The sequence below is a fragment of the Myxocyprinus asiaticus genome, chromosome 4, assembly GCF_019703515.2.
Source record: "Myxocyprinus asiaticus isolate MX2 ecotype Aquarium Trade chromosome 4, UBuf_Myxa_2, whole genome shotgun sequence".
Lineage (NCBI taxonomy): Eukaryota > Metazoa > Chordata > Actinopteri > Cypriniformes > Catostomidae > Myxocyprinus > Myxocyprinus asiaticus.
Genome location: NC_059347.1, coordinates 48,705,114 through 48,722,602, shown reverse-complemented (window position 1 = coordinate 48,722,602; position 17,489 = coordinate 48,705,114). Strand labels below are relative to the sequence as shown.

At 38.8% G+C, this 17,489-nt stretch overlaps 4 protein-coding genes across 4 annotated transcripts; 3 read left to right on the top strand and 1 right to left on the bottom strand.

The window, feature by feature from the left end:
• Positions 1-112: 112 nt before the first annotated feature.
• On the top strand, positions 113-3,874 carry LOC127439644 (P-selectin glycoprotein ligand 1-like). The gene is made up of 2 exons (XM_051695871.1): positions 113-277; positions 856-3,874. The coding sequence occupies exons 1-2, from the start codon at positions 275-277 to the stop codon at positions 1,795-1,797; spliced, it is 945 nt and encodes a 314-aa protein (XP_051551831.1). The 5' UTR covers positions 113-274; the 3' UTR covers positions 1,798-3,874.
• A 119-nt stretch (positions 3,875-3,993) lies between these two features.
• LOC127439647 (transmembrane protein 119-like) lies at positions 3,994-8,308 on the top strand. Its single transcript, XM_051695873.1, has 2 exons — positions 3,994-4,369; positions 6,535-8,308. Exon 2 carries the CDS (start codon positions 6,550-6,552, stop codon positions 7,240-7,242), a length of 693 nt encoding a protein of 230 aa, XP_051551833.1. The 5' UTR covers positions 3,994-4,369; positions 6,535-6,549; the 3' UTR covers positions 7,243-8,308.
• Positions 8,309-9,873: 1,565 nt separating this feature from the next.
• On the top strand, positions 9,874-11,331 carry LOC127439770 (SLIT and NTRK-like protein 6). Its single transcript, XM_051695993.1, has one exon. It carries the CDS (start codon positions 9,874-9,876, stop codon positions 11,329-11,331), a length of 1,458 nt encoding a protein of 485 aa, XP_051551953.1.
• Positions 11,332-14,851: 3,520 nt separating this feature from the next.
• On the bottom strand, positions 14,852-17,074 carry LOC127439648 (iron-sulfur cluster assembly scaffold protein IscU-like). The gene is made up of 5 exons (XM_051695874.1): positions 16,916-17,074; positions 16,096-16,209; positions 15,853-15,963; positions 15,656-15,734; positions 14,852-15,508 (listed from the first exon to the last, which is right to left on the bottom strand). The coding sequence occupies exons 1-5, from the start codon at positions 17,015-17,017 to the stop codon at positions 15,417-15,419; spliced, it is 498 nt and encodes a 165-aa protein (XP_051551834.1). The 5' UTR covers positions 17,018-17,074; the 3' UTR covers positions 14,852-15,416.
• Positions 17,075-17,489: the final 415 nt, after the last annotated feature.

Here is a 17,489-nt window from a genome sequence, read left to right as displayed (position 1 = left end):
ACCGCTCTTTGTTGGCGAATGGTCGGTTACATGTATGGTTCCTGTCCTCATTCTAATTCACGGGTTTGGGGAACTAAGATCTGATATTTATAATAGTCTCTTGCTTGCTCATTCGGGTTTGCGTCAGAGTTTGAAAACCTCAGTTTTAGCCTGACACTTCGACAGGCTTGACTTCCTGTAATTTCACATCGAGCAGCTTTTGAGACGTTCAGTTGTGAGCTGTGCAAGGGCGCCTCACATTTCAATCAAGTTCATAGGTCAACAATACAGACAGATGGTGGGTGTTGTTTTTTGAATATTGTATTTGTAACATATTTTATGTCCAAAATCATAAGACATGTTTAAATGTGTTGATTTTTGAAATTCTAACACTGGATGTATGCATTTGACCGTCTGACAGGTAATTGTGAATTGAAAATTTCATAAGTGTACCATGATGTTAATCATAAAATATTTGATATTATTTAATAGTGTTGATGAGAGTAGAACAAGGACACTTTGTCAGATGGGAGTAATTGTTGAACCAGAATGTGATACCACATGCTCTGTTCACTAACTCAACTAGCACATGAGTATGTCAAAGTACAAACAACTATTTAAATGTAACGAAAACCATTTACATCCTTCCATTATTGTTGTTGGACTTTAGTTTGCTCTGAATTCTCATTGTTTGGACACTCTTCTGTGCTGAATATAAATCAACTTTGATAAAAACAAGAGCAGACAAATATATATATATGCTTACCAAATGCATGCGGATGGTTGTTTTGATGGTAAAATCAGTTGACATTCAGGAAGTGTGACTATTTGTGCTTGTTTAAACCATTATTGCAACATTCTACTGTTTTTATGCAGACTGCAATGGTGACTAACAGACTTGGGTGGGTACCGATTCTTGTTTTGCTGTTCACTCTTAACAATCTGGTCATGTCAAGATATCTCTCCAGGATGGAGAGGGAAATTAGTTACAACACATCATCCACAAACACCAGTGACAAACACAGTATAAACACTGTACCTGAGACTGTAAGGACCACCACTGTGGAACATTTGGAGGCTTTAAGTGCACAAACCATTGAAGTTAAAACTGATAGACCTGATTTAAATGTCCCGGTGATGAGTACGGACCACCAGAATATCTCAGACACCAGCCACACCCAACAAAATGAAGGGAATGAGACTTCTGAAAACCACTCCATAGGAACTGAGAGTGTGACAGTCCGCCAGCCAACAGGTATTGAGAGTGCTTCATATACCCAACTTCCCATGAGAAATGATAGTAGTGGACATGTTTCACAAGCAGGAAGTTCTGCCCCCACATTTCCTGCATCGTTGGTAACTGAAAAGCACACAACAGCAGCTTCAACAATAATGCCTTTGGATAAATCAACAACATCTGCTGCACTTCCCTCAACGGCTTCACGTACCACTAAAAACCAAACGTCAACCACAGAAAAGGCTCCCTCGTGTTTCACAGCTTCTCCTCAGAGGGATGGACTTGTGAGTCGCTGCCTCATCGCCATTGCCTCAATGGCTGCCCTGACAACCATATTTATCATAAGCACCATCTGCCTGGTGACTAAACTCTCCGGATATAGATACAGATACAAGGCACACCTCCAAGAGACCGAGATGGTCTGCATTTCTGCCCTAATGAATGATACCGATCACCCTGTTCCAAAGCCAAGACACCCCAAAAGTAATGGAGCATTGATCCCTAATACTGAGGATGGAGATCCTGATGGAGATAATCTGACTCTGAACAGCTTTCTTCCTGATACTGATGGCCCACTTTAGAAATTAGAAGTTTCTTCTGCCTGCACTGAGCTTTTGCTGAAGGACTAGTGCTCTACTGATAGAACACAGAAAGGTTGACTCTGTTGCCCTGAGATTACATTAAGTCATTGCTTGGTGGTTAGAACTAAAGCATCCACATTACAAACCCAGTTCTAGAACCTTCGGCCTACTTTTACAATGTATCAAAAAATGAGAGGTATAGTTCAGTTACACTATGTGGCCAAATGTTTGTGGACATCATATGTGCTTGAACATTTAATTTAAAAACCATAGGCATCAATTCCCCCTTTGCTGCAATGACAGCTTCCACTAAAGTGTAAGTAGGAACATGGCTGCAGGAATTTGCTGTTTCCTGTTAGCGGAGTTCTCACTCTGCTAACAGGACTGAGATATGTATAAGTCTAACTTTCTCAGCCATTATGTAGATTCCTGACTTATCAAAAGGCAATGAAGCACCTCCAAAAACCACTTAGGGGCCGTTCACCCGAACGTGTTTTTGCCTTGATTGTTTCTCTGCATCTCGTTGTTTTTCAGCGTCTCACACAGGAGCGCCACATCTTTTAAACACGCTTAGTCTCTTGCGTTCTGCTCTATTTGTTGCTCTGAATCTAGGTTTTTTTGCGTAAAAGCGCATTTAGTCTGAACGGCACCTTATTTTTGGAACCATATTGAACAATAATAAACTTGACACACTTATATTTTAATGTAATATTTTCTGTCTTTGTTTAAAGACTTTCTTTAATCATGTCAGTGCTGAAATACTGTACTACTCTCTGAAAAGCTCAGATATTAACCTTGGCAGAATATAGGCCTATTACTGAACGAGTAAGAATATGTTCTGTTCCTGTCTGTGGTTAAAGTAGTGCCATATAATTTACTCGAAGAGAGTGATATTGAACATTTTCAGTCTTAAAGGGATAGTTCACCCTAAAGTGAAAATTCTCTCATCATTTACTCACCCTCATCCCATGTGAATGACTTTCTTTCTTCAGCAGAACACAAACAAAGATTTTTAGAAGAATATCTCAGCTCTGTAGGTCCATACAATGCAAGCAAATGGTAATTTATAGCTCCAAAAATCACATAAAGGAAATTTAGAAGTAATCCATATCTTCAGAAGCAATATAAGTGGATGAGAAACATCAAAATATAAGTCCTTTTTCTCACTAAATCTCCACTTTAATTTTCACATTTAGCTGTTTAGTTTCACTCTTACATCTGAAAGTGAAAGTTAAAGTGGAAATTTAGATCTGTTTCTCACCCACACCTATTATATTGCTTCTGAAGATATGGATTTAAACACTGGAGTCATATGGGTTACTTTTATGTTTCCTTTATGTGTTTTTGGAGCTACAAAGGTCTGATCACCATTCGCTTCCATTGGATGGACCTACAGAGCTGAGATATTCTTCTAAAAATCTTTGTTTGTGTTCTGCTGAAGAAAGAAAGTCATTCACATCTGGGATGGGATGAGGGTGAGTAAATGATGAGAATGTACATAAAATGCAAGCATTCAAATGTACCCAGAAAGGATTTCGCTTTTTTACAGGAGGCTTTTCATTGTGTCCTTGTTTGAATCAAAGAAAATAAAATTTCCTTGCATCAGCAGGTTTAACTTACATTTGGGCAAAAACAGAATGAGAAAAGCAATGCAATCCTCAGTCAACATAACAAATTTTTCAGTCATTCACACCTTTCATATTATAATTTATGAAATGCAATATTAATACCTTTAATGTATTTTTCTTTGTTGATAAAATGTGTTTAATAGAACAAGAAACCTTTGTTGCTTTATGATGTATGATTTTGGATGTCGATAATAGACCCTGTGTATGTATATATATGTACTGTACTATGTGTGTTCAAGTGCTTGTCAGAAAAATTTTATGCCCAATGTTCAGAAAACCTTCTTCAAGGGCATCATGCCATCCAGTATTCAGCAGTGATTATTCTGTAAGTTAATTAGAAATAACAAAATGGAGTGAAAGACCTGAGACCAGTTTACATAGTTTACTCTGTTGTTACTGTTACCTGAATTTGTTTTGTAATTGTTAAATAAACCATTGAATACAATTCAGTTTTTTAAGCTTGTGTAACTAACTACTACATTTTAAGTGGTACAGTACTGTATGATGACCTTTTGACCAATCAATGGCCATCTCTTTGATGGAATGAGCAGAGAAGTGGTGCAGTAATCATTTTAGGCTATAAAAATCTCTTTAAAATGTTCTGATCAGCAACATCTTACTGCTTTTCAGTTTGGTAAATGCAGTTTGATTGACTTTGTCCTGCTCTACATGACTGTGTTTTGGAAGAGAGAGAGAGAGACGGAAAGAAAACCGGGAGGAGTTGGAGAAACAGGGGAGAGAATTTTCCTTTGACAATTATCTTCAACAGATTTTTTTAGGAACACCCACTCAGAGTCTACCATAAGCCTTCCAGGACAACACAGGCAGCTATTTTTCCTGCCCTAACTTTTTTTTATTATTTGTCTTTTATTTATTTTGTTTTCACCTATAACTTCAAGTGTTGCTATTACTAAACATCAGAGAACGGAAGCAACAATACAGCAGTGAGTATTTTTAGGCTATATTTCCTTCAAATATGGGGCATGTGACACATGCTTTCCTTGCATTATCTGCATCATTAAAAAAAATGTGCCCACTGTATAGAACAGATATACCGCTTATATTTAAGCCTTAATTTTACATGTTTTTTCTATCTTTATGTGAGGTGTTTTATATACAGATTTTCTCTTTTTAATTTGCTTCTTTATTGGCCTTCCATTTGTTACTTTGACTTTTTTCATTAGTGCAAATGTTTCCAACCATTTTGGTCAGCAGAAACCCTAGGACCTTAATCATTTACTTAAAGTATGCTCTGAGATTTTTAGTAATGCTAGCCTTTCAAAACAATCTGATAATAAAAACATCTTATTTGGAAATAACTAAAACAAATTATTTAATTATTTCTGATAATTAATCAATCTGATGAGATTGTGTAAATGATCTATTGTAATGTTCCAAACACAACACTGACTCTTACACAAACTCGGAGTAAGGGCTCATTTTTTAAGTTGTGTTACAAGCCGTTCACACATTGGCAAAAAAAGGCGAATATTACATTAAAATGTTTACATATTGCACCTTTAATAACAAGGGTTTCTGAATCTTACATACTGCACCTTTAAAGCTTTTCTTTTGAAAACTACACAGATTTATTTTTTAAAGATACTTTCCAAGTTGACTCTCTTCAAGGAACTTGCGTGTACTTTTGAGTTTATTACCTCAGCAAGTAGCATATAGCCTATATACTCCAGCCATCAGAAGGTGAGATGTCTAAACTACCTACAGTTGTGTTAGCCTAAAAAAATGTTTTATATCTGGCACAAAAGATTGAAAACCTAGTTAAACCATAATGAAGTGTGTTTTTTGCACAATGATGCATCCGTATGACCCAAGAGAATGAGCATTCTGTGTGTTCTTGTGCAGTGCAGAAATAGTCTTGTTGGTCTCTTTGGCCCATCTCATTGCAGCTGGCCTGTAAGTACAGGCCTATAAGCTATGGCTCTCCGACGCCTTGCTACACCCTCAGAAATATATAACTGGGCCTTCTTTTGCTTTTCTGTGGTGAGCGGGTGGCAACAGCCAGGCAGGGAAATTACAAACCAGGCCTGAACTCCCTCTGCCTCCACCCAAATAAGTAATGACTAGATGTAACAGGAATAGCACTCCAGCAAGACATCGGAAACATAAAAAATGTGCTCTGAGCTCAGTTTTGTGTGTGATATTCTATCACTCATACGCTCATTTGCTTGCTGGAGTATTCTTGTCCATGCAATAGTGTAAATATTATATTGTTATTACAGTTGGGCAAACAAATGTATCAAGCTAACAGTTGGAACAAGGTAAACTAAAATAGCAAGGTACACTGAAAAAAATGGTAACCTGCAACTGTTACCTCAAGGATCTATTTGTACTTGATCTAACCCAAAAATAATCCTTTGTTTGGTGTAACCTAATTTGTCAGGTTGATATTTGTCAGATTAACTAAAATGTTTTGACTTGAATAAAATCAGTTCATTTAGATGAACTGCACATTTTTAGGTTACCTGACATTGGATTTTTAAATAAATATTTTTACACAGTATTCTCATTTTGTTGAACAAGCTGAATGTAGATATCAATCTTTTACAATTAATTGCTGCACAATAAAAAAAGCAAATTTACAAAGACTGACTCTCACAACCTAAAAAAGATTTTATAAAAAGATGAGCAACTTCCTTCCTGTGATGCAAAGTACCATCTCTCTTTGTAGATTGTACAGAAAAAGTAAAGACTTCTGAAAGTTCAGACCCCTTACAAAAACACTGTACCATAGTAAAGTGGTGGCATTATATGGTAATACCATGGTACTAAATATATCATGCTACTGAATGTTTACCACATTCATGTACAATAGTATTGCATGGTATTTAAAGGTACTTAAATATATTACCATGTCCAAAAACATGGTAATATAATGGTACTTTTTGGTAACAGTGGTAGCCCTCTTAAAAATGTTCCTCTCTGTACCCTTCTGTTTGTAACAAATGTGAGTTGTTGTTTGTCCATAGGTAATATACTGTATCTACAAAATACTTAAAAACTGGGCTATAACTGCCTTGAAACATGCTAACAATTTTGTTGCTGTGGCAAATGACTTATAAAGCCCATATCTGTGTCCATGTCCTCACAGGTCTGTAAAGGAAGCATGCCACTCTCTGTCTCTCTGCGCTTTCTCTGTGTGATCCTGGTTGCTCTCTGGGGCAGCAGTTGCTTCACCGAAGCCGTCCCATTCAACGTGTCCATGGAGAGTAGCGGGGATGAACCCGAACTCATCTTCCCCATTGCTCAGACCACCCAAGTCCCCCCTTCACCCTCTCCTTCTCCAAACATCACCGCCACCTTCATCCGCATCAAAGACTTCATCTTCAACCAGGTGGTGGACTTCCTGAAGGAGAACTTGCTGCTCATTATTGTCGTGACCTCTCTCTTAGTAGTCATCATCTTCATCGTCTGCTGTGCCTCAGCGATGAGCCACAAACGCAAACTTGAGGCCTACTATCCACCGAAGACCTATGCGCCCAGGAAATACATGAGCCAACCCAACAGGGCTATGGAGAAGCTGCAACAGACCAAACCTCAAAACCAGATCCATGATGGCAAGACGACAGCTGCAAAGATTCACAGAGAACCTTCTAAAGCACTGGTAGGAGAGAAGGAAGGGAAAGACCCCCGACCAAGGCCAAAGGAGATCCAGAAGGTGGAGGACATTGAAGAGGTGGAGATACAGAAAGATGACACCAAGAGAGAGGAACCTCAGCCAGGCACCTCAAATGCCACCTCATGTCAGCCGCTGGTCTGTACCTGCCATCTCAGAAAGGCCAATCCCTCTACAGCGTGAGAGAGCTTTTTCAAAAATGGTTAGGAATAACTTTGATTCCATACCTGTCTGTCTGAAAACTTTTCCACTGTTAGATATGAATCTTTTGGTAAGCCCCCATGTGCTTTCCTTGCTTTCCAACTTTATGAGTACTAACAGACAGAGAAAGGGAAAATGGTGTGCGTGCGTGCATGCGTGTGTTTTTGGGAACACTTTACAATAAGGCTGTATTTGTTAATATTATTTAACTACATTAGTTAACATGAACTAACAATTAATAGTTATTTTACAGCATGTAATGTTAATGTTAAACATACAGTATATAGCACTAATACATTTAGCAAATGTTAACAATAGTTAACAAAGTATAATGAACTAACATGACCTAACAATGAACAATTGTATTTTTATAAATTAACATTAACCAAGATTAATAAATGTTGTAAAAGTATTTTTAATTGTTAGTTCATGATACACAAATGAATTTATTAATGTTAACAAATAGAACCTTATTGTAAAACGTTACCATTTGTTCAACTAATTTTCCATTTCTTTAAATATTATTTTTCATAAGGGGAAAAAAAAGCTTATTTCTACAGTATGACAAAAATTTTGATGTGCTTTTGGAAAAGAAGATTGTATACATAAATAGCAAACTTGAAATTATTTTGCAAATCTCTTTCTAGCTTTTAGAAACTTTTGCCTTTTGAAACTTTTGTCTCTGTTTTTACCATTTTCCATGAGTTATATTATAAACGCAATGTTTTATGCATGGTAATAATTTATACAATATTTTCTAAAGTTGTTGTCAGGTGTTGTACATTATGATATTGTTTTATCTAAACCGAGTCAAGACTTTCCTCAATATTTAATTCATGTTGTTATTTATTGTCAGTTATCACATTCAAAGATTTTGTCATAGTAAAAATAATCTGTCCAGTATCACCTTATCTCTTCCAAATCAATAAAAACACAGATATAACATAAGGTAGATAAAGAGTCCAGAGTTATTACATATACACTATATAATGAACTGTGGTTTGTTTGTGTGTCAATTGTAGAAAAATAAATAAATACAATAAAATAAAGGCCTGAAATCAACAATTAAGCTGGACAATGTTAATAGATTGTAACTGTTGTTGTTCTTAGTATTAGTAGTGGTAGTTGTAGTAGTGCTATCTAGACTATCAATTATGCAAATGTATTATTAGATATATGAAACAAACTGGTTTTTTTAGATCCTGTCTGTTCGTATGATGTCCTTTTGTCAAAAGAATATCAAGAGCTTAACAAAGACTAGCTTTATCATCTAGATTTGATTTGGCTGTAGTATATGAAACTCAAGAACCCCAACAACAGAGTCCAGCAGAGCTTAACGGCGGCAGCTACAGGGCTTTTGTCACATCCATACAACGTCCAATTAATATTTTAAAAGTTCATTCCAAGGAGGCTCCACAGACAGATCATCATCAAACTCAGGGTTGTGATGCCAAGCCTATTGATCTGGTCTTGACTGAAATATACTGGTTTTAATTGAATCAGACAACTTCTGACACTATGCCAGTACTAAACTTTTAATTTTTTAATTTTAAGTTTTCAAGATTCAACACTGCCCATAACCAAGATTTAGTCACTGCAGATATATTATTCCTCAATGCCACAGTTATTTTCTCATAAAAACAATGCTAAGCACTCTCACCTATCAAAATATACGCAGCTTCTATTCCAGCGATGATATCAGCCTCTCATTAATTAATATCCACTTGAATGCAAAATAGCTTCATAACTGAAATTAAAACCCCACTGGCACAAGGCCAAGTGTTGGTAGCATAGTCACCAAAGAGCATACATCAAAGGTATGCAGTAAAGGCTTTGGCTGAAATCTGAGACCTGAAAAAAGAACCTTAGAACAGGGTTGAATTCCCCCTCTCTTTTGTCCACGAGGTGCTAAATAATTTTGGAAATACACACTCCTCTCACTTTTTTGGGAGAGAGTCACATGGATTCTCATCCCTTCTTGAGGATTAGACATGAACTTGAACATGATTTTGGCTGTGGTCAACATAATCTTATGGCTTACCTGTGATTCACATCCTTAAAATTATTTTGCGAACCAGAAAGAAGGGCAAAAGTCCTAATCGAACCATATACATAATATTTTCTGTTAATGGAATAATAATTAGAAGTTTGTCCTAGCCAAAACTACTATACTGACCTAAGGCAGTGGTGTCATGGGAAAAGCAACTGGAGTGTCCAATTAATTCACATTGCGAAGAAGATACAAAACAGGTAACACAAAACCTGAAGGCTGCCATTAAAGTTTGATGGGCCGCTACCCAGAATTTTCAGGGTGAGCACGGACCATTCTCTGGAGAGGACGTGAAGAAAGAGGAAAGAGGTTACGGATGTGAAGCAGATGAGCAAAAGAGAGGGGTCAGCTGGAAAAGGGCGAGAATGGTGAGTACCACATCCTTTTGTCTAAGTAACATGTTTAGTGTCCAGATGCACAAAAAAGAAAATATGTCCTGGAGGAGCCTGATGGAGGACTCTATAAAGATAATTAAATTTGGTCAACTGATTTGTTCACAAAACTCTCCTTCCTCTGTCCCTTCTCAATCTTCTTCTACTGGACACATCTCCCTCAAGTGAGCCATGCGTCCTTGTCTTCTACACTGTCTCTTGTTGTTTCTTTGTTCATCTCTCCTGGCTGGCCTCATCTTGTCCCCCTGCCCAAAAGGCTGCTGCTGTCCCCGTCCTGGTGCTCTGGTTCTGTGCGAGTCCCTGGGTCTTCATACTCTACCTCATTCCGTCCCCCTAAGCACCTCCGTTCTTTCCGTAGCCCGGAATCGGCTCTGCAATGTGGATAATGTGTTCAAGCCTTACTCAGGCCTACAAGAGCTGAGCCTCAGCCACAACCAACTGGCTCATTTCCCACGTGGGCTGCCTTCAAGTCTGGAGACCCTTCAGCTTCAAGAGAACCAGATCACTTACATCACCGTTGGGTCTCTGAGACAACTGGGGAACCTCACACGCCTGGACCTGAAAGATAACCGCATACAGGTGATTCAGCCAGGGGCACTATTAAGACTGACCAGGCTGAGGATGTTGACTTTAAAGGGGAACAGATTGTCTCGTCTACCAGCAAACTTACCTTCTTCACTAACACACCTTGATGTGTCAGCAAACTGCATATCTACACTAGATCTACCTTCACTGGGTGCTTTGGTGAACCTGCAGGTGTTAAAGATTAATAGTAACTGTTTGCGTTCTATACCTGAGCGGGCTTTTGATGGACTGTCTCGTCTCCAGTCAGTAGAACTAGCCAATAACCTATGGGTTTGTGAATGTAACATATTGTACCTGTATAGGTGGCTACTGATGGACCGGTTACAGATGGCAACAGATTTAGTGTGTACGGCTCCTTTGCACTTGGCACAGAAGTTGCTTTTAACTCTGTCTGTTATTGCTATCTGTCCAAAACTATTTAAGCCTATTGAAAGAATGTCATCAGTAAATACAACCACAGCATCTGGGAAAGTGGCTGAAAGCCATGTTGCACCCACTACAAGTGCTTCTATGCTGGATATATCTGACACTGCATGCAACATCAGTCGAGAATGTCGAGAATCTTCAAAGAGTGCAATATCATCTGCCGACACCCTCTCAGAACCCTCATCATTTCGTGGAAACCTATCAAGGTCCTTCTTTGGATCAGACTGGCCCACTTTAGGGAGACTGAGCTATGAGGACTGCCTCTCTGTCAATTTCATGCCTTTTGTGACCCAGTCCACCCAGGAACCCTACAGTCCAGCCACAGATGAAGAACCTGGTTGTGTAGGGAATTCAACTGGTCAGCAATCAGGAGCATCAACCACTGTGGTGTCCATCAATTCTGTAGCGCCAACCAGAGAGGTTGGACTTCAGCTTGAGCTTACTCCTCGTACAATACTGCAGTCCAATGACCCAGCGCTCATTGCAGTGCTGGCTGTGCTCTGTGTGCTAACAGGATTCTTAATGCTAACAGTGCTGTTGGTACTGAGGAACGTTGTTCTGCGAAACCTGAGAATAGCACCACTCCCACAGGTTCAGGGTGACAATAGCACACATTGAGTTAGTTTACATGTACACTAATATGCTGACAACTACCAAAAAACAGCTTCTTCAAAAAAAAACAACTTCACCAGAAAAACGTTTTTACTGTGCATGAGATTTGAAATCATCAGGTTATTCTCTGCTTTTGGCATTAAAGGGTAAACCCCCATGTGTACAACATTTGCGCACATTGTATAATCTGTTAAGAATGCCGGTAAAAGTGTTTACTTGCAACACAAAAACAGGTTATTGGGCAAAAATCTATCTGTGTTGATCGGTTTATGCTTAAACCATTTATGACCATACTCCATATGAGGTGTTTACATGACCTGATACAGCGTTGGCTTATTAAGTTTAATCCGTGTAAGATGGTGCATGTAAACACTCATTAAATTTGTATTAATGAAAACTATTATGGGCACAAAATGTGGCAATTAAGTGAAATGTACAACCCCAATTCCAAAAAAATTGAGACAGTATGGAAAATGCTAATAAAAAGGAGTGATTTGTAAATTCTATCCACCCTGTGCTATATTGAAATTAATACAACAACACATTATTTGATGTTTTACATTGTGAATGTACCACTGTGTAAATATATTACCACTGTGTTTTACACCATTTCTTTTGGCCAATGGGGTGGCCAGTCTTCATTCCATGGCGGCCATGGCCACCCCTAGCTCCGCCCCTGTTTTTTTTTTTTTTTTTTTTTTTGTTTTTTGGAAAAAACAGCTTTCTTGGAAAAGAACCATCCAAACTGTTATCAGCATCAGGTTCAAAAACCAGTGTCTGTCATTACTTAATTCCTTACATTTATATAGCACTTTTCTAGGCACTCAAAGCACTTTAGATAGTATAGGGGGAATCTCCTCAACCACCACCAGTGTGCAGCATCCACCTGGATCTTGCAACCACACACTAGCTATTGGTGGAGAGGAGAGTGATGTAGCCAATTCAGGGATGGAGATTATTAGGAGGCCATGATAGATAGGGGCCAATTTGGCCAGGACAACAGGGTTATACCCCTGCTCTTTACAAGAAGTGCCCTGTGATTTTTAATGACTACAGAAAGTTAGGACCTCAGTTTAACATCTCATCCAAAAGATGGTGCTTTTTTACAGTATAGTGTCTGTCACTGTACTGGGGCATTAGGACCCACACAGACCACAGGGTGAGCACCTCCTGCTAGCCTCCCTTATACCTCTTCCAGCAGCAACCTTGGTTTTCCTTAGGAGATCTCCCATCCAGGTACTGGCCAGGCTCAACCCTGCTTAGCTTCAGTGGGCAACCAAGCAAGAGCTGCAGGGTGATATGGCTGCTGACCTTTCTCATTGGTAACTTGCACATCTGTGAAAGTGCCACTGATGCGGAACAATACGTACAAATTTAGAAGCAACATACAATATACTGCCATCCAGACGTCATCTTTTCCAGAGACATCCCTGCATTTTCCAGCAGGACAACGCCAAACCACGCACTGCCCGAATTGCATGGCTGCATAAGAAGGGTGCGGGTTCTAAATTGGCCTGCCTGCGGTCCTGACCTGTCTCCAACTGAGAATGTGTGTCTCCAATTGCTCAGCGGAAGACCTGCAGAATGGATGAATAGGGGAAAATTCAGCTTGCTATACTTAACAAGTTTGTTTTTAGTGCCCAACTGCTTAATAAATGTTATTAGAAGAAATAGAGATGTTACACAGTGGTACACACTGCATTTTTTTGGTCCCAACTTTTTTGGAGCGAGTTCTAATCATCTGATTTTACATACAGGTGCATCTCAATAAATTAGAATGTCGTGGAAAAGTTCATTTATTTCAGTAATTCAACTCAAATTGTGAAACTCGTGTATTAAATAAATTCAGTGCACACAGACTGAAGTAGTTTAAGTCTTTGGTTCTTTTAATTGTGATGATTTTGGCTCACATTTAACAAAAACCCACCAATTCACTATCTCAAAAAATTAGAATATGGTGACATGCCAATCAGCTAATCAACTCAAAACACCTGCAAAGATTTCCTGAGCCTTCAAAATGGTCTCTCAGTTTGGTTCACTAGGCTACACAATCATGGGGAAGACTGCTGATCTGACAGTTGTCCAGAAGACAATCATTGACACCCTTCACAAGGAGGGTAAGCCACAAACATTCATTGCCAAAGAAGCTGGCTGTTCACAGAGTGCTATATCCAAGCATGTTAACAGAAAGTTGAATGGAAGGAAAAAGTGTGGAAGAAAAAGATGCACAACCAACCGAGAGAACCGCAGCCTTATGATTGTCCAGCAAAATCGATTCAAGAATTTGGGTGAACTTCACAAGGAATGGACTGAGGCTGGGGTCAAGGCATCAAGAGCCACCACACACAGACATGTCAAGGAATTTGGCTACAGTTGTCGTATTCCTCTTGTTAAGCCACTCCTGAACCACAGACAACGTCAGAGGCGTCTTACCTGGGCTAAGGAGAAGAAGAACTGGACTGTTGCCCAGTGTTCCAAAGTCCTCTTTTCAGATGAGAGCAAGTTTTGTATTTCATTTGGAAACCAAGGTCCTAGAGTCTGGAGGAAGGGTGGAGAAGCTCATAGCCCAAGTTGCTTGAAGTCCAGTGTTAAGTTTCCACAGTCTGTGATGATTTGGGGTGCAATGTCATCTGCTGGTGTTGGTCCATTGTGTTTTTTGAAAACCAAAGTCACTGCACCCGTTTATCAAGAAGTTTTGGAGCACTTCATGCTTCCTTCTGCTGACCAGCTTTTTAAAGATGCTGATTTCATTTTCCAGCAGGATTTGGCACCTGCCCACACTGCCAAAAGCACCAAAAGTTGATTAAATGACCATGGTGTTGGTGTGCTTGACTGGCCAGCAAACTCACCAGACCTGAACCCCATAGAGAATCTATGGGGTATTGTCAAGAGGAAAATGAGAAACAAGAGACCAAAAAATGCAGATGAGCTGAAGGCCACTGTCAAAGAAACCTGGGTTTCCATACCACCTCAGCAGTGCCACAAACTGATCACCTCCATGCCACGCCGAATTGAGGCAGTAATAAAAGCAAAAGGAGCCCCTACCAAGTATTGAGTACATATACAGTAAATGAACATACTTTCCAGAAGGCCAACAATTCACTAAAAATGTTTTTTTTATTGGTCTTATGATGTATTCTAATTTTTTGAGATAGTGAATTGGTGGGTTTTTGTTAAATGTGAGCCAAAATCATCACAATTAAAAGAACCAAAGACTTAAACTACTTCAGTCTGTGTGCATTGAATTTATTTAATACACGAGTTTCACAATTTGAGTTGAATTACTGAAATAAATGAACTTTTCCACGACATTCTAATTTATTGAGATGCACCTGTAAGTGTAAAAAAACTAAAAACAATTACATCTACAAGGTAAAACACCAAAAAAATGTGTTGTTGTAGTGCTTTCAATAAAGCACAGGGTGAATAGAATTTACAAATCACTTGTTTGTTTTTATTAGCATTTTCCATACTGTCCCAACATTTTAGAATAGCCGTTGTATAAACAAATGAAAAATTCAACATGAATATTTATGGCTTTATTGTCTTTGCAAAGAAAATAATACAGCATCAAAATCCAGGCATTTGTGTCATGGTATCACTCTGCTCTTTATAATTTCAGCATAGGCTTTTTTGGTGTGACTTTTCAGTCACAAACTGCTGCCAAAACAACAATGAGCCCCCTAGGGGGAAAAAACTCTTAACAAATATACGTTTTATATCATACATCTTTCTGACACTGCATTTAATACAACAACTTTACAATCATTGTGGTAAAATGCATTTAACATCAGAGAACATTCCCCTTCAGAGTAAGGGATCTTCAGGAACATAAGAGTTTATGTGCGTGATTCAAAGTTACAGCGGAGGAAAAACCTTTATCCAAATTATCTTCACAGTCTGTCAATGCCAACCACTTCAAAACAACTTCAAACAGGCAACCCTAAGGCAGTGTGCATATAGTAGGAATGATAGACATTTATTCTTAATGGCTATTATGTTTATTACAGCCTCAGTAAGGAAATAAACTACACAAGGTTTCAGAGTCATGATGAGAGAGGGTGACAGTGACGCGTCTGTAAATGAGGACATTAATTTCTAGCTTCTGCCAACATCTCCTTGTCGTCCTTCTGTTTAACTCTGTAGTCTGCTAATGCAGCCTTGATGGCATCCTCTGCGAGCACTGCCCAAAAAAAACAAAACAAAAATCAGATCATAAAATCAGAACCTTTGAGTTGCACCGTTACTTTGTCCATTAAATACTACATATGAATTTTATGATGGTGTGAATGTATTTGCAACGTTAAAGGGCTATTTATTTCACACTTACTAGAGCAATGCAGTTTGACTGGTGGAAGACAAAGTTCTTTGGCAATATCTGTGTTTTTGATTTTAAGGGCTTCATCAATCTGTACAAAGAAAAACAAAATATGGGCAGGAAAGTTTTGGTGAAAGATACATATACAGCACATACAGACAATTTGATCACACTGTGAATATGTAGGATGATGAGTAAAGATGACGCACCGATTTCCCCTTCACCCACTCTGTGGCCAAAGAGCTGGAGGCAATGGCTGATCCACACCCAAATGTTTTGAATCGGGCATCAACTATCTTTCCATTCTCATCCACCTGAATCTGTCAAACAGATTTAAAGCAAAGGTCAACGAGATAAACAATGAGTCTTGTAGGTAAATCTACTGAAATTCAACAGCAAAAAATTAATAAAATCAAAATAAAATAATAAAAATTAAAATAAAAAAATCTTACCTGTAGTTTCATTACATCCCCACATGCAGGTGCACCTACCAGACCAGTGCCCACATTCTTGGCATTCTTGTCCAAGGAACCAACATTTCGGGGGTTCTCGTAGTGGTCCACGACCTTCAGAGATAAGTAAATAACACATTGTCATGAAGACCAAAACAAATCTTACATATACAGACTTTGTGAAGCAAATTACAAGACCTGTCACTAGACCCTGATCATATTTAACATTCACACTTCACAGGGATTCATTATAGGACTGGTGACAATGACAATATCCCCAAAACAGAAATTTGCCCTTGATAATTTTTTTTTTTACCATGGCCTTGATAAATAAATCTTCCCTTAGGACCAGCAGAGCAACCACACCAACATTGAAGTTGCACAACCAATAATCATTATGGGAAAATATCCCATTTCAAATGTATGTGAAGTTACTGACTGCAGCATTTACAAGGTTTATTTTACGTGAAACACTTGAGTGACACTCTTTCAGTGGAACTGAAAGTCAGAACATCATTGATGAGTTTGTCGGACAGGGACACAAGTGGATTATGAAACCATCTAATTGTAAATAGGACTGATGTCTTATTATCTAAGCGACAACACATAAACCTGATTATAAGAAATGCTATAAATAATGTATGACCAACCCAATGTTAGGCTGGTTTGTTTGTTTACATGTGCGGTTATCTAACGTTAGCTTAGCTAGCACCCACTCTGAAAATAAGTTGTGCAACACATAAACTGGGGGCAACAATTTAAATAATCATAGATTATGTTTCAAATGACAATGATCAGTAGTATAAGATATGAAACGTACCTTTTTGTGATACGAGCAGGCTGATCTGAGCTCTGGTAATGATACTGATCTGTTGAAAAGCACAGTGGATACACAACGCTTGGCTGCCGCTGCTAACGCCATGATGACCGTGAATAACAAATTGCCATGGACGTACAGACCTCAACCAGCAGGGGGAGCGCTTTCATTGCATACACGCGTTTCAACCAGCAAGGAGAGCGCTTTCATTGCACATACGCGTTTCAACCAGCAGGGGGAGCGCTTTACTGAGATAACAACCTGGTATTTTTACCAGGGAAAGCGCGTACGGTCAACTAGCGTGTTACGACAGTAAGTCACCATTTGCGGATATCATACACATGAATGGGGAGAGCCGTAAACTGACACCTACTTGTCGCAAAATTATCTGTGTCTTCTTGTACATACAGCAATTGTTTCGTAGTAAACTCCAAACATTTTTTAGTCTAAAACATGTTTAAGATTAGAGAGCAAGCGGACAATTCATTGAATTAAATTCAGCCTAAGTGAGAAGCTCTTTCCTCCTCTCCGCGTTATGCATTGCTTTGCTAACCTTTTTACTCGAGCCCCGCCTTTT

Excerpts from the sequence above, each read along its gene's own strand:
- LOC127439648 (XM_051695874.1), bottom strand. The coding sequence starts at position 17,017 with ATGGCGTTAGCAGCGGCAGCCAAGCGTTGTGTATCCACTGTGCTTTTC. Across the intron at positions 15,735-15,852 it reads AGTGGGTGAAGGGGAAATCG|ATTGATGAAGCCCTTAAAAT; the intron begins GTGCGTCATCTT and ends TTCTTTGTACAG. Across the intron at positions 15,509-15,655 it reads AGTCAAACTGCATTGCTCTA|TGCTCGCAGAGGATGCCATC; the intron begins GTAAGTGTGAAA and ends TTTTTTGGGCAG.
- LOC127439770 (XM_051695993.1), top strand. The coding sequence starts at position 9,874 with ATGCGTCCTTGTCTTCTACACTGTCTCTTGTTGTTTCTTTGTTCATCT.
- LOC127439647 (XM_051695873.1), top strand. The coding sequence starts at position 6,550 with ATGCCACTCTCTGTCTCTCTGCGCTTTCTCTGTGTGATCCTGGTTGCT.